This window comes from Mustela putorius, unplaced genomic scaffold (genome assembly GCF_011764305.1).
Source record: "Mustela putorius furo isolate JIRA1106 unplaced genomic scaffold, ASM1176430v1.1 tig00000876_pilon_pilon_pilon, whole genome shotgun sequence".
NCBI classification, from domain to species: Eukaryota; Metazoa; Chordata; class Mammalia; order Carnivora; family Mustelidae; genus Mustela; species Mustela putorius.
Genome location: NW_025421506.1, coordinates 4,371,111 through 4,387,421, shown reverse-complemented (window position 1 = coordinate 4,387,421; position 16,311 = coordinate 4,371,111). Strand labels below are relative to the sequence as shown.

General features: G+C 42.3%; 1 protein-coding gene across 1 annotated transcript in view; it reads left to right on the top strand.

Annotated features, from left to right (window-relative positions):
• Positions 1 to 11,530, top strand: part of FBP2 (fructose-bisphosphatase 2) — a 32,521-nt gene extending 20,991 nt beyond the window's left edge. Inside the window, exons 5-7 of the mRNA XM_004777379.3 lie at positions 1,581 to 1,718; positions 7,526 to 7,645; positions 11,111 to 11,530. Coding sequence (XP_004777436.1) covers positions 1,581 to 1,718; positions 7,526 to 7,645; positions 11,111 to 11,305 — 453 coding nt within the window. The 3' untranslated portion in view covers positions 11,306 to 11,530. The remainder of the gene's footprint in view (positions 1 to 1,580; positions 1,719 to 7,525; positions 7,646 to 11,110) is intronic.
• The last annotated feature ends 4,781 nt before the right edge of the window (positions 11,531 to 16,311 follow it).

Genomic DNA, 16,311 nt, shown 5'->3' with positions numbered 1-16,311 from the left:
ACAGCATGGATTTGTGGGACTCCTTCTAATGTACATGTTCTTCCCAATTAAGTAAAAGATGTTACCATATTAATGGTAAAGCTCAGGACATACGCTGGGGATGGGCAGGTCTTGAGGACCCGGATGCAGGAGTCCCAGGAACGGGCTTGCAGCATGGCCAGTCTGGCCTGGACCCTACCCCTGATTCTGTGTCTCTCACTCAGGTTTCAAGTGCCAAAGAGGAGTATCTCATTTGCCAAGCTAAGTCACATGCCTGACCTTGGGCTGGAGGAGACCCAGCTTAGTCTTCCTAGATTGGCATCCAATGAGAAGAGTTACTTCTTCAAAGGGAGTTAGGCTGTTTTTAGGAAGTGTTACTCCACAAATGTCCACAGCAAGCTCTTAAAGCTCAGGAGCCAGAGACTACCAGGAAGTAGGACTTAGTGAACAAGGATGGCTGTGCTCTAGAAGAACAGTGGAGAGTCCTGCCAGGAGGGAGCTGGGATGGACTTAGTCTACAGCAAATGCACTTTTGCTTGATAATCTTGGGAGGATTCAAGAAAGAGAGGGTCCATTCTGGCTTGAGAGTGGATACCATAAATGATTGTGTATCAGTAATTTTTATCTAGGAGGTAGGAAGATTAAAGTGAAGGTAGAGACTCACTGGTAAAGAAGAAGTCGTCCCTCACATGCAGCAGAGGGGGGAGGGATGCTTAGCTACATTTGTGGTTGCTGAGTATTCTCATCACTGTCTTATTTCAGACATGATCAGCATGGTCTTGCCTTTTTATAACTGGGATTATAAATTGCTTTGTTTATTCGGAACCTTCTAGTCTAGCCACCTGATGTGAGCTGTTGTCCCAGGGGATTTCATTTTCTTAGTCTTCAAAGTTCATTAAAACTGATTACATTCCAAGCCTGGTTTTTATCCTAGTGACTTAGACATCCAGCCTTTTGAGGTGATGCCTGCAACCAGTTAATCACGCCCATAAACATTCAGATAAATGGTACCTGAGGGGTCTCCTGCGGAGTGACCACAGTGGGGGCCGTGGGTATAATCTGATTAAATAATTCTGAAGATTTCTTTCATTTTACCCTTTTTATTCCTTATGCCAAGTGAATACAGTTTCTGATTTCCTTATTACCCTGTATAAGAGTCACTGGGATACTGGGAATTTTTTGTGATTTCTAAGACCGAGTCATTAAAATCAATGGACCACACAGTAGTAGGGAACTACATCCCCCAACTTTATGATGAATCCCTTCCATGGAACTTCTTCCTCTCATTGTCGATGGCCCACATCTTCCTGGAAAAATCAGGAATTAACTAGGGATGAGAACTTGGGGGTATTAATGCTTCGAAGTTCCCAATGAAAGAGTGACCTGACAGGCAGTGAAAATTACCAAGGAAACGTTCCCTCTTTCCTTTGAATTATTTCATCTCTTGCTGGAGGATGGCTGGAGCTGCTGAAGGACGGGGACCAGCTGGGTCCTCAAGGAGGCCCACACCTTCTGATGCTCTCTGATTGTTGGGGGCAGCGCTGTTGGCTTCTGTTTCCTGGTATCTCTCTCCTTCCTGGTGTTTCTGTTCATCTTTCTAGGCTCTCGGTGAATTTGTCCTGGTGGAAAAAGATGTCAAGATAAAACAGAAAGGCAAGATTTACAGTCTCAATGAGGGCTATGCCAAATATTTTGATGCTGCCACCACAGAATATGTGCAGAAAAAGAAATTTCCTGAGGTGAGTGAAGAAAGCTTAAGGCAGTAGCAGGGAGAATGCTGCCTCAGTGGGTCCCTGTTTGGGTGCCGGATTTGGGGGTCTGGCTGAAAGAGTTGATACCCCTGTTTATGGATCTGATTAGTACGAGAATGATGGGCTCTGCCTTTCTTCATAAACAAGCAATGTCTTTGACAACTAAAAGTTACCTACTTAAGAGAATACTCCCTAGTTTAGTTTTTCTAGGAAACAGACCACATTTTCAAAATTCAGGATTCAGGCCAGAACCTGTCAGGTCATTTGTTTGCTGAGCTACCATATATAGACTCTGGTCACTCACTTTTATTTGCTTTTAGATGGAGTAGTTATATTTGAAAGTCCCATTCATATGCCCTAATATCAAGACCTCGTGTTTACCCCAAGCTTTAGGATTTTTTTTTTTTTTTTGTCTCTCAATGGGATTACCAAGTTCTGGACTTCATGTGTCTATTAACGAAGTCCTCAAGATCCATTCAACATGTCCATCATTCTAAGAAAACTTTTAAGATAGGTGTGAGAGTAGAGTCAAAGACTTTCCAGGTCAACTGTGTAAAGTCTGGCCTAAATTGAAGAGGAATGCAAGCTTGTCTATGAGTGGGACCATCTCTCACCAAATTCTGGGGAATTCCATAAGAGACACCCTTTGTCCTGTGGTGGGAAGGCAGTGGTGTGGTGGGCTAGCCTGGCTGTCCCTGGAAGTCCTCATGAACTCCTTGGAAAAAGAGCTTGTGATGCCACAGGACTAAGAGGCAGTCTGTGAACCGGATCCTGGGACCTGCCTTTGCAGGCCCAAGGTGAAGCTATAGAGAAATTTCTACTTCTTTTCATTTATTTTTTGAGTGAAATTCTCAAAAGTGCCATTTCCTGTACCTCTTCTTCATAGGGTTGTATTTTGCCAACACTCACGAACCCATCCAATGTCTTGAGGGCAAAAGTCGCAAGATGTGAATTGTAAGGTGATAAATTCAAAATTATTTACGTGTTTCTGGTCTTGGAGATGTTTCAAAGTGGCCCCCATTCTAAGCTAAAAGGTGCCTTCTCTAGAGCCCATAAAAAATACAAGTACCACTAAAAAATACAAGTCCTACACAAAAATTATCATATGTCTCTTTGAAGGAGGGGTTTCAGGTGAGGAAAAAAGGCATCAGCCCATGAATGACTGACAGCTGGTGAACAGTCTGATCACACGAAGACCCCTTGTAAATCTTACCACAGGATGAGCTCCCAAATGGAAAACCACTCAAAGGGCATGATTATTATGCTAGTCAGAGAAAAAACATGAATCCCTTGCCCTCTCAGTAAAACCGGAACTCTTAGGAGTTATTTAAGATCTTTCTCAATTCCATTTTAGCTTTTTCTCCACCCAGGTAAGGCTCTCTGCTCTTTAAAAGAAAAAAAAGGGTTTCTCTTGTCTCGTTTCTCACAGTCCAGCTTAGATGGTTTGATTACAGCTAGAAGAAAGACACTAGGTTCTAAGATAAAGCTACCCACTGTAATTTTGCAAAATGGAGTAAATAACCTTAATAGGATCTACACAGTTTCCCAAGAGATGTCCCAGGAGTAAGAGAAGTTCATCAGGCCAGAGGTTCTGAAGAATTTTTGACTGTGACCATTAATAACAAATGCATTTTATGTCTAATTCAGAGCACACTTGTGCAAGCATGCACATGCACACTGAAACAGAAGTAAACTGCCTTTCTGTCTACTGTGCTCTAAGATATGTTTTCATTATTTTCTTTTGTTTTTTATTCAATTCTATTCTGTTCTGATCTGATCTGTTCTGTTCTGTTCCAGTCCATTTGTTTGGATTGCATTTCATTTCTTTCAAAAACATGTTTAGCAATGACCCATAAATGGATTTTATGATCCATGAATGGCTTTTCATCCACACTTGAAAAAGTGTACGGTGCTGGGTAGCTTCTTAAACGTTTCACTAGATCATAAAAGTAATCTACAGATTCTCAGAATGGAGACAGTGAGACAAAAATAAAAGGGAGTGTGTGCATTGCACACCTGCAGAACAGGTTAATGTCACTCAAATAGCCCATGGATGGCTGCTCATTATTGTACCCAGTATGAAAACGAGTAGGACTTGTGCAGTAGGATCTAAATAGCAGGTTATTCTGATCTCCTCCTTGCTCTGTAACAGCTGTTCAGTGGAGCAATCCCTCCTAGAAAACAGAAAGTCAGTGTTCACTCATCATGGAAATGATAGACTATTGAGCACAATGTATTAATCAATATTTCCGTGTCGATGCAAAGATGAGACCCTTCTCAACAGCAAAGGAGGGCACATACTCCCCAATATAAAGCAAGGCTCCAGAATCCTCCAGTTGTTTTTTAACGTGTAACTCCAGATTTAATTTACATCTTCCCCTAGCATAAAAGGATTTGTTCTGTCTCTAGAAGATTTTGGTTTTGCTTACTTTTTACATAAAATCCCTTATAAGATCCATAAACTGAAAACTAGGCATTAGTTGGTTGTGGCCCTGAAAGTTTAGTCTACATGTAACAGCAGGACACTGGTGTGAATGCTTGATAATTTCCTCAGGCCACGCTTGATAGTCCAGGGAGGGACTTTCTTCTTGATGTAAAAAAACAATGATCATTTTGATGGAAGTGCTGGATTGGATTGGGAGTTAACAGTTCTAACTGATAAGACAAACAGAGCTACAGTGAAACCCCAAGTTGGATTCCAGAATTTCCTCCTATAGATACAAAAAGGAATTTTGACTTTGGACAGAGGGGGATATCCTCAACAGAGTGGTGGGCATCCTCCTGGCTATGGTGGAGGTTGTCAGTGATCCCTTAGAAAGATTAAAAGGAAATTAGGGAAAAGAATCTGTGCGCCCTTCCCTCAGCAATTCTCTGAGAAGAGAGAAGGACAGAGATGAAAGCAGGAGAGGCTAGCTTGGGGGATATTGGGATGAAGCCATTTCTTTCTTTTATTAAGTACTTTTAACTCTTTTTAAATAAAGAAAGGCCCAAAGAAGAAGTCAATAAATAGTCCGTAATATTTCCACTTGATTGAAACTAGTTTCTTTTCTTGTTAACAAAATTTAACAAGTAATATATCTCAAAAGTTGAACATAGAGTTACCATATGACCCAGAAATTCCACTCCTCAGTATATACCCCAAATAAATCAAAACAATATATTCAGAAAAAAACTTGCACACAGATATTTGCAGCAGCATTATTTACAATAACTAGAGGTGGGAACAATGTCCCATCAACTGATGGGACTCAAATGTCCATCAAGGGATGAGTGGATGAACAAAAGATGGTACATTCATACAAGGGAGTATTACAAGCCGTAAGAAGGATTGAAGTATTGATCGATATCATGATTTCAAAAACATTTATGCTAAGTGGAAAAAGCCATTTGCTAAGCTTAGGTCAAGTGTAGAGACACAGGCAGATTAGTGCTTGCCAGGGTCTGGGGGGAAGGGAGGACGGAGACTACTTAAGGGGTATGATGTTTTCCTCTGGACAATGGAAATGTTCTGTAATCAGATAGAGGTCATGGCTGTACCATATTATGAATGCACTAAATACCACTGAACTGTATATTTTAAAATTGTTAATTTTATCTGATGTAGATTTTACTTCAATTAAAAAATATAACCTAGGATTAGGTAATGTAAAACATACAGAAATATACAAAATTAAAGGTGAAACCCTCCTTCCCTTTTTCAAGGGGCTCTTTGCAGGGATGACCACTGCCAAGTGTTGCTTTTATTCTTTGAGCTGGGATGGGGGGAAGGGTTATGCACATTCATCTCCATATCTGTACCACTACCCTTTTAGAACATTAGGTAGACCCTATTAGTTTCACCTGATTTTCTTTTTCATGATTTAGAGATTGACATAATTGCCATGGAGATCCCAAATGTATACACTCATGACCTTTTGCAAGTGTATCTGTAGGGCACATGTCTTACTGAAGGTGCTGGGTCAAAGGATATGAATATTTCACGGGCTTTTGTTACCAAATAGTCTTTCAGAAAAGTTGCATCAATTTATAGCCTCCAGCACCATATGAAAGAGTACCCATTTCCCTATGTCCTTGCCAGTGTGAGATATGGTGAATCTTTTAAAATTTTTGTCCCTTTGATGGTGAAAAGGTGAACCTTGTGGCTCGATCTGCACATGTTTAATTATGCTTTATGTCATAAAGCACATTTATGTATTTATCAAGCACCTACTTTTGTCTTAGTAAATTGCCTAATTCTATCCTTAGCAAATACTTACTTAGTGTTATTTATCTTTTTCTTGTTGCTTTGGATAGGCACTTAGTAAATGAAGGAAACTAGCTTTTGTCTGTTATTCATGTTAGAAATATGTATAGACTTTCAGCTTTTGATCCTATAGAAGTGCTGTCCAATAAATAGCTAATTGCCACATGTGGCTATTTAAATTTAAATTAATTGCCAGTAAATAACATGTAAATCATCCTATTTTCATCTACACTTGTCTCGTTACCAGAGCTCAACAGTGGTGAGTGGCTGCCGAGTGGGACATTGGTGATAAAAAGTGTTTTGCTGGGACACCTGGGTGGCTCAGGTGGTTAAGCATCTGCCTTCAGCTCAGGTCATGATCCCAGAGTCCTGGGATCAAGTCCCGCATCTGGTTCCCAGCTCAGCCAGGAGCCTGCTTCTCCTTTTCCTCCCTGCTTATGCTCTGTTGATATCTCTGTCTCTCTTTCTCTCTCAAATGAATAAATAAAAGCTTTTTAAAAAAGTGTTTTCATCACCACAGAGAATTTCACTGGACAGCCTTGTTCTAAATTATTTGTTATTTTCTCATTTTAAGTCTCTCCCCATCTTGAAATAATTTGGCTGTAAAAAATGAGGTAAGGATCCTACACCCCTCTTCTCTAAGGAGTTAGCACAGTGCTGTTTGTTCCCTAATAGTCCTCTCCCACACTGATTGAAAGGTCCTGTTCAGCATAAATGAAATTCTTGTCTATCTTTAGGCCCATAACTGGGCTCTATTCTGAGCTACTGGTCAGTGTTTGCATTTCTTCCTTGCATATGTAAATATTGTTCACTGTGTGCTCTTAGATTTGGTAGAGATAATTTTTTCCTTGCTCTTCATTTTCACAAATGTTCTTGTTTTCTTTGTCAGAGAATTTTAATACCAATTCTTTCAAGTTTCTTCCCCCAAAAGTCTGTTGATATTTTCTAAGCGTTTTATAGCCTTAGCTCTTAATGTGCCGGTCTTCCAACCACTTTGAGTTAACTTGTCATGTGGCGTAGGTTAAGTTTTTGGTCTATCTTTAAAATGGGGTTATTCCTCTTTTTATCATAAAATTGTAAATTCATTTATTTTTATTCATTTATGTATGTTAGTCCCTCCCTTCAGTTGGGAGTTCCTTGGGGGCAGAGACTATCTTCCTGTTTTTGGCATCCTCAGGGCCTGGCCTGGTGCCAGGCATAAATAAGATGCTGAAAAATTATTTATTGGGCTGAGTTTACACGCGATTTGTGAACAGTCCTACTCATGTTGTTAACTAGGAGAGTAATTGGCATGTTTTGCATTCTACCTAATATTCAGGGTTTGGGATCACTGGTAGTACCTGCTTTTATTGCAATTCAATTCATTTTGGTGGGAGGTGACTATTTCCTGCTTGTCTAACGCAAGCCTAAATGCTGCTGATGTCACCTTCTTTCCCTAGAAGGGTTTAACAGTTACTATGCTTTGCTCTGTAAACCTCCTAAGGCAAGGTACGTGGGTAAGGGAGTGTCTAATCCAGGCGAGCATCCTGTCTCCTCTCTCTCCGCCTCCTAGGATGGCAGTGCGCCCTATGGGGCCCGGTACGTGGGCTCCATGGTGGCCGATGTGCACCGCACCCTGGTCTACGGAGGGATCTTCCTGTACCCGGCGAATCAGAAAAGTCCGAAGGGCAAGGTAATTCTCGTTTGTCCCCTGGCTGTATTGGTCAGTAAGCCAGTTGGAGTTCCCTTTCTCTTCATGCCTGCTTTTTGGCTACTGCTCTGTCCTTTTCACGTCTGTTTGTGAGTGTGCAGGTGGAAGAAAAAATAAGTGTATTTCCCATTAATGGATTTTGAGGCTGTGGTGGAGGCTGAAGATGTTAATGGCCATTTTCACTGGTCTTTGCATTCCCTGGTCTCAGGCCTGTCATTCACCATGAGTCAGCTGTGTTCAACTGCTGCTTTTTACGTGCTGTGCCTGACTTGTAGCTTGAGCAACACCTAATTCTGGATGAGAGACCCTTCGAGAATCTAATGAAAGCTATGGATCCACTTCCATATGCACATAAATGCACATAAACAGGCATTACATACATTTTTGGGGGTTCACAGATGACCTGAAGTCTACCGATGAATCCTCCAGAGAGTTCCCAAACTTCAGAGTAAGAACTTCTGGTCAGAACTTATTTAATACTTCTGGAAAGGTAGCCCCTGGGTGATCTTACTGCAACTTTATGACACAAACTCCAAAATACTTGTATGGTCAGATGAGAATCTTAAGATCCGAATGCATCTATCCTGAATAGACCCTCCCATGGAAACGTGTCTGACCAACCACAGAAATCATAGGTAAGTAGACAAATCAAAATAAAGATCTACTGTGTTCTCAAACACACCCACAACTGGCCGTGTGTATATTTGTGTCCCAGGCTGTGCAATTTGAATTTTTGGAATCCCAGACTCAAAGCCATGATAGGAAATCTGGGTGCCTGGGTGGCTCAGTGGGTTAAAGCCTCTACCTTCGGCTCAGGTCATGGTCTCAGGGTCCTGGGACTGAGCCCCGCATCAGGCTCTCTGCTCAGCAGGGAGCCTGCTTCCCCCTCTCTCTTTCTGCCTGCCTCTCTGCCTGCTTGTGATCTCTGTCTGTCAAATTAAAAAAAAAAAGAAATCTAAGAGCACATGAGACCAGTGGGAAGATTTTTAATATGCAGATTAGTGTGTCAGGAATTTCTCTTCATGTGAGTGTTGAGCTCAGTTATATTATAACCTTCGGAAGTAACAATCACAGCCAAGTCTGCATGACGGGTGCGGGGACGGGGTATTAAATGAGGTCTGGAAAACGAGGAAATGCTTGCATAGAAACATGCTTGCTGTCTGCTCAGTTCCAACACAGAAAACATTAGTCTGTTTCTTACCAATTATTAAAAATAATTTACAATAAGCCAGAAAATATGCACATGGGATTATGAGACATTTCTGTAAAGACATGTAATTCCATGTATAGATCTATATTCACGACACCATCACCAACCTTACTGAAAATACCGCTGGTTCCTGATCTCTGTGTTTTAGCTTTGTTGGTCTCTGTGAGTGCTTTGGTGTGTGTTTTGGTGCTGGGATAGATGCGTATGCCTTTTCTCCTGTGTGTGCGTTTCTCTGTCTATCTGTTTAGATTTTAATTGTAGAAAAAAAAAAAGAAGATCACATGGGCTGCAGGTCAAAGTGACACGAAGCCCTGCACATCGTGTTTTTTTTTTTTTTTTTTTTAGATTTTATTTATTTATTTGACAGACAGAAATCACAAGTAGGCAGAGAGACAGAGGAAAGCAGGCTCTGCTGAGCAAAGAGCCTGATATGGGGCTCGATCCCAGAACTCTGGGAGTCATGACCTGAGCCGAAGGCAGTGGCTTTAACCCACTGAGCCACCCAGGTACCCCTGCACATTGTGTTTTAAGATGAATTTACTATAAAGACAACTTTAGGTGAAGGGCAGCATTGGCTCAAAGACAAACTTTATGTGAGGATATTGTGCTTTTTCTTTTTCTTTTAAATATCTGAATCAACATGGTAACAAAGGCTACTGGGTTACAGTCTGAGACTTTGGCATCCCAAATCCCTCATCCTTAAGCACCCAGAGCAAGGAAAGGACGAAGAAAAAACCAAACTCTAGAAGCTGAAAGATGGCTGTGCAGGACCAGCTGGCCACCAGTGTCCCTCTTCTGGGTGAACAGGGACCAAACTAGTGGATCCAAGTGTGTCCACACCCACTGGGGCTTCTTTGGACCCTGGAGGTCTAGGGTGGAGGGCAGTGTACACTGTTTTACCAAAGTGCCAGTAAATACCCCCAGAATCTTAACTTATTCTCTCCTAAATGCCTGTCTCTCTAACCTAGACCAGAGATATTTTGCTTCTCACCATGAAATAACAACGATTCAAAAATCAGCATAAGATATGACTGCTTCTCAAAGAGTTTCAGATGATCTTCAGAAAGGGTTGAAGAAGAGAATGGGAAAGAAAAGGCTATAGAAAGCTGGCACAACCACTCTGTAAGCTGATTACAGGAAGGAACTTGTTATCTTTTAAATACAGGTTTTTGCACCTATTGGGAAGGAAGGAAAAGACAGTATGATACTGGGCTAGAACATGCAGCTAGCCTGTCACCCTGAATCTAATGGGATATGTGTGTGTTTTTCGGTAGGGGGTGGGTTGGTGAGGAGTGCATCATAGCACAATCACAGAAACAAGCCTAAAAAAGACATTGGGTCCAGCCCATTTCTATTCAATTCCCCAAGCACTCACTGGGACGCAGGGCAGACACCTGTTGGTTCCTGTAGTGCCTGTTAGAAGAAGCAGTCCTTGCTCGGGATAAGCTCAGCCCTGGGTACACGGGCATGACTTGGAAAGCAGGGCACAAGCTGACTTTACCCTCCCCACTCTGCCCATTTCTGCCTTCCACTGGGAGTCCTTGGGCAAGGGACACAGTAGCCTTGTTTGGACATTTCCCTTGGGTCAGATATTACTGGGAAGGGAGATGCCACAATGTCCAACCCAGACAGATTCTGTCCCTGCCCTCAAGGGCGAGCGTGTAAGGAGGAAGGCAGATATGAAACACGCCTCTGTGTGACAAATATAGGAAGAGGAATGTGCAGGATCCTGTGGGAGTGCAAGCAGGGGACGTTAACTCTGTCTTGGGGGCCAAGAGAAAAGGCCATTTAAACCCCAGCAAACTACCTAGTCAGGTCGATGATGTGGGGTTCTTCACATGATCCTGAACACTGAAGTTATCCTGAGAGACCACCTAGCACTCTCTAGATGACCTTCCATCTCACCCAAGCTGGATGGCTCACTTGCCGTAAGGCCTCACATACACAGGCTCCTGACCAGCGCTCAGCATCAGTTTAGCTCTCTGTTGAACTAACAGCAAGCAAGGATCTAGGTCTCATCTCCCAAGGGAGGAGGCAGGCCTCTCATAAGCACAAAGATCACAAGACAGGTAGAGACTGACCAGCAGTGCCCCAAAGACATGGCCATGAACCTGGCATAGTCGTGCTAACAAGACACAAGTTCAGCTGCTGGAATTCCCCATCGAGCTTTAGGGGTGTGGCTTCGGGATTTGGGGTCACTTGCAGAACTTGTCCACCTGACTCTCTTTCTCCCACAGCTCCGGCTCCTGTACGAGTGCAATCCCGTGGCCTTTATCATAGAGCAGGCTGGAGGCCTGGCGACCACAGGCACCCAGCCCGTGCTGGACGTGAAACCGGAGTCCATTCACCAGCGAGTTCCCCTCATTCTGGGGTCCCCAGATGATGTGAAAGAGTACCTCACCTGTGTACAGAAAAGCCAGGCAGGAAGGTAGTGGGTTTCACCCGGAATGCTGCCTTTTTTTTTTTTTTTGTCTTGTCCCTTCTATTAAGGGCCCTAAATAAACAATCATTGTAAACAGTGGTGATGAGTCGTAGAAGACAAACCCCTGAATCAGCCCCAGAAGAGCAGCAATGAAGTGCTCCTCCGGGCTCCAGGAGCCAGAGGCGATTCTATGCTCCATGGGAAGGGCTCAAAGTAAAAACCCACATTTGAAAAGAACAAATTTGATCTGTCTTCTCTCAAGCACAACAGCTAATAGGATTAGAGTTCCAAGTCTGACAGCCAGGGAATTCGCAGCTACGGATTTTTTGGGCAAAAGGTTTAGGGATCAGTTAAGAATTTGTCTTGGTTGGCTTAAAATTTGAACCTAGTGGAGACTGCTTCCAAGATGGCAGAGTACTAGGCAGACCCTGAACTTGTTTTGTTTTAAATACAACTAGACTAGCCTTGAAGTTTTTGAAAAACTAGGAAAAGGATGGGAGGAGTATGGAGTGAGGGAATTTGGCAGAAGTGCGGTTCACAGCTCTGAACTGGGGGATTGGGAAGCCGTGGAGTGGGGAAGGGGTGTAAGCCCGGTTTGCAGAGCAAAGTCAGGAAGAGAGAGGAAGTCAGAAAGATTGCAGCAGTTTGTGACCCCCTAAGTAGCTGTCAAGTGGATCCCTGGGTTGCTCAGGGAAAAATTGCTCCCCTTTCCAGAGGGCATTTGAGGATTATTTGTCCTCTCCAGAGCCAAAGGGACAGCCAGGGAGCCACTGAGGGGAGCTCTCCAGTAGGGTCAGGGGGTGCACAGAGGGGAGAAAACCTCTTAAGTTTTTGCCCTGAGCCACAATAGGCTTGAACCTCTGCGCGCATGCGCCAATAGTCACTTTTCTTGGACTGTCTGTGGCCAGTGCGGAGGCTGGAGCCAACGACAGGTAACATGGCTGCTGCTTTACTGTCTGCCACAATAGATCCAAACCTCTGTGATGGCTTTTCTAGGAAAAAGGGAGTAGGGAGTAGTGCAGATGGCTGATAGCCTGGCCCCAGCTTTCCATCAGTGTTATGATAAACTCTAGCCTCTGCACACATACTGTGTGAAGGCTTTTCATGGATGGACTCGTACTGGACACAGCCCGATGCTCCCTGCCTGGGGACAACATTGGATATGCACACCTTACCAGGCCCTTTAAAACTTAGAGTTTTGAATCCCAGCCACTGGCCAAGATAAAAGACAGTAGATCTGTGGCTCTGGGCATGCTGATGACCTGGACATAGAAAGGTTAGGGCAGGAAATTGATGAAGGCCTGGCCACAGGAGATTGTTCAGTTTTCTGGGAGGGCCTCCTGAGCAACAGCTGCTGAGGGTTCTGCCCCCCTAGGGACAAGGGGATGAGGTAACACCATATTCTACCTTCTCTACATGATGCCCTCTTCCTGTCTACCAGCACAGAGAGAAACACAGCACCTCTGGTAGAGGCTTTAATCCCTTACACTAAACCCCACCCCCAGACCTGGCAGGAGCAAGTTCTAAGGGCAAGTCAGCTTGTAAACCAGCACAGCAGGCCTTTCCCTCAGAAGACAAACACAAACCCCAGCATATACCAGGTATACTAATTAAAGAAAACTCGAAAACATCAGCTTCTGGCTTAAACACACACACACACACACACACACACACCCCACAAAAAACCCAAAGCATCCCTACTCAAAGGTACCCCCCCTTCCCAAAACAAGGAAGAACTCTATAGAGAAGGACCAGTGGGAAAGAGCAGCCAAAACACCATAGCAGAGTATACACAGTGTACACCAGAATTACTTCCTGAAGATGTTGTTGATTATTACAGTTTTTTTTTTCCTTTTTTCCCCCCTTCTTTTTTTTTCTCATTCTTTTCCTCTTTTCCTTTCTGGACAAAACTACTAGAAGGAGAAATTCACAACAGAAGAATGAAGCAGAGGGAATACTCTCTGCCATAGATTTAATAGATATGGATATAAATAAGATGTCAGAGCTATAACTCAGAGTAATGATTATAAAGATACTAGCTGGGGTTGAAAAAAGCATAAAAGATACTAGAGAATCCCTTAGTTTAGAAATAACAGAACTAAATCTAATCAGGTCAAAACTAAAAATGCTATTACTGAGATCAGTAAAAAATGGAGGCTCTAATTGTTAGGGTAAATGAGGCAGAAAAGAGTCAGTGATATAGAAGACAAAATGATGGAAAATAAAGAAGCTGAGAAAAAGAGAAAAAACTACTAGGTCACGAGGAGAGGCTTTGAGAAATCATTGGCACCATAAAGTTCAATAGTACTTGAATAATAGGGGTCCCAGAAGATGAGAATAGAGAGAGAGGGGCAGAAGGTTTATTTGAACAAATTACAGCTGAGAACTTCCCTAATCTGGGGAAAGAAACAAGCATTCAAGTCCAGTAGGCCCAGAGAACCACCCCCCAATCAATAAAAATCATTCCATACTCTGACATATAATAGTGAAGCTTGCAAATTTCAGAGATAAAATCCTGAAAGCAGCTATAGATGAGAGCTCCTTAACCTACTAGGGTAGAAACATTAGATGGCAGCAGACCTATCCACAGAGACATGGCTGGTCAGAAAGGACTGCCATGATGTATACAGGGTGCTAAATGAGAAAAAACATGCAGCCAAGAATACTTTATCCACCAAGGCTGTCATTCAGAATGGAAGGAGAGATAAAGAGCTTCCAGGACAAACAGAAACTAAAAGAATTTGATCACTAAACCAGCCCTTCAAGAAATATTAAAAGGGATCCTGTGAACAAAGAGAGAGCCCAAATGTAACATAGACTAGAAAGGAGCAGAGACATTATACAGAAACAATGACTTCACAGATAATACAGTGGCACTCAATTCACATCTTTCAATAGTTACTCTGAATGTAAATGGCCTAAATGCTCCAATCAAAAGACACAGGGCATCAGATTGAATAAAAAAGGAAGACCATCAATATGCTATTTGCAAGAGACATATTTTAGACCCAAAGACACCTCCAGATTGAAAATTAGAGGGTGGAAAACTATTTATCATGCTAATGGACTCAAAAGAAAGCTGGGGTGGCAATCGTGAAAGCAGACAAATTAGATTTTAAACCAAAGACTGTAATAAGACATGAGGAAGGACACTATGATAGATACTTATGCCCCTAACGTGGGAGTAGCCAATTTACAAACCAATTAATAACAAAAGTAAAGAAGCACATTGATAATAATACAATGATAGCAGGGGACTTAAAACCCTCCTCACTGTCTCTAGTACAGTGTACTTAGATGTACAGACCATCTAAGCCAAAGAACAACAAGGAAACAAGGACTTTGAATGACACACTGGACCAGATGGACTTCACAGATACATTCAGAACATTCCAGCCTAAAGGAACAGAATACATGGTCTTTTCAAGTGCACATAGAACATTCTCCAGAACAGGTCACATACTGGGTCACAAAATCAGGTCCCAACAGATACCAAGAGTTTGGGATCATTCCCTGCATATTTTCAGACCACAGTGCTTTGAAACTGGAACTCGATCAATCACAAGAGGAAATTGGGAAAGAACCCAAATACATGGAAGCCAGAGAGCATCCTAATAAAGAATGAATGGGTCAACTAGTAAAATCAGAAGAATTTAAAAAATTCATGGAAACAAATGAAAATGAAAATACAACTGTTCAAAACCTTTGGGATGCAGCAAAGGCAGTCCTAAGAGGGAAGTACATAGCAATACAAGTCTTTCTCAAGAAACAAGAAAAGTCCCAAGTACACAACCTAACCCTACACCTAACCCTACAACTTAACCCTACACCTTAGGCAAATAAAGCCTAAACCCAGCAGGAGAAGAGAATTAATAAAGATTAGAGCAGAAATCAATGAAACAGAAGCCAAAAGAACAGTAGAAGAGATCAATGTAATTAGGAGCTGGCTCTTTGAAAGAATGAATATGATTGATAACCCCCTGGCCAGACTAATCAAAAGGAAAAAAGAAAAATAAAAACATGAATGAAAGAAGAGAGATCACAAACAACACCAAAGAAATACAAACAATTATAAGAACATATTATGAGCAACTATATGCCAATGAGTTAGGCAATCTGGAAGAAACGAATGCATTCCTAGAGACATATAAACTATCAAAACTGAACCGGGAAGAAATAGAAAACCAGAACAGACCAATAATCAGCAAGGAAAGTGAAGCAGGAATCAAAAATCTCCCAAAAAACAAATGCCCATGGCCAGATGGCTTCCCAGGGGAATTCTATGAAACATTTAAAGAAGAATTAATACCTAGTCTTCTGAAACTGTTTAAAAAAAAAAAAAAAGAAATGGAAGGAAAACTTCCAAACATATTCTATGAGGCGAGCATTACCTTTATCCGAAAACCAGACAAATACCTCACCAAAAAGGAGAATTACAGACCAATATCCATGATGAACATGGATGCCAAAATTCTCACCAAAATACTAGCCAATGGGATCCAACAGTACATTAAAAGGATTATTCATCACGACCAAGTGGGATTTATTCCTGGGCTGCAAGGTTGGTTCAATATCCACAAATCAATGAATGGGATACTCTGCATTAATAAAGAAAGGACAAGAATCTTATGATCTTCTCAACTGATGTAGAAAAAGCATTTGAGAAGAAGAGTCCAAGATGGTGGAGGAGTAGGAGACCTTAATTTTGTCTGGTCCCAGGAATTCAGCTAGATAGCTATCAGATTATTCTGACCACCTGCAAACTCAACCAGACATCTAAGAAAGAATAACTGTGCAACTCAACGAATAGAAAAGTGACCACTGTCTGCAAGGTAGGAAGTGTGGCGAAGTGAATTGGAAGCAATACATAGGAAGATAGACCGCAGGAGAAGGGAGCCTCTGTCAGCCGGCTACTGGCAAGTGATAAAGCAGCAGAGCACAAAATCAGAATTTTTAGAAGTCTGCTCTGGTGAGGGACATGTCTCAGGCTGCTAAGCAGGGGGTGGAACCCTAGCT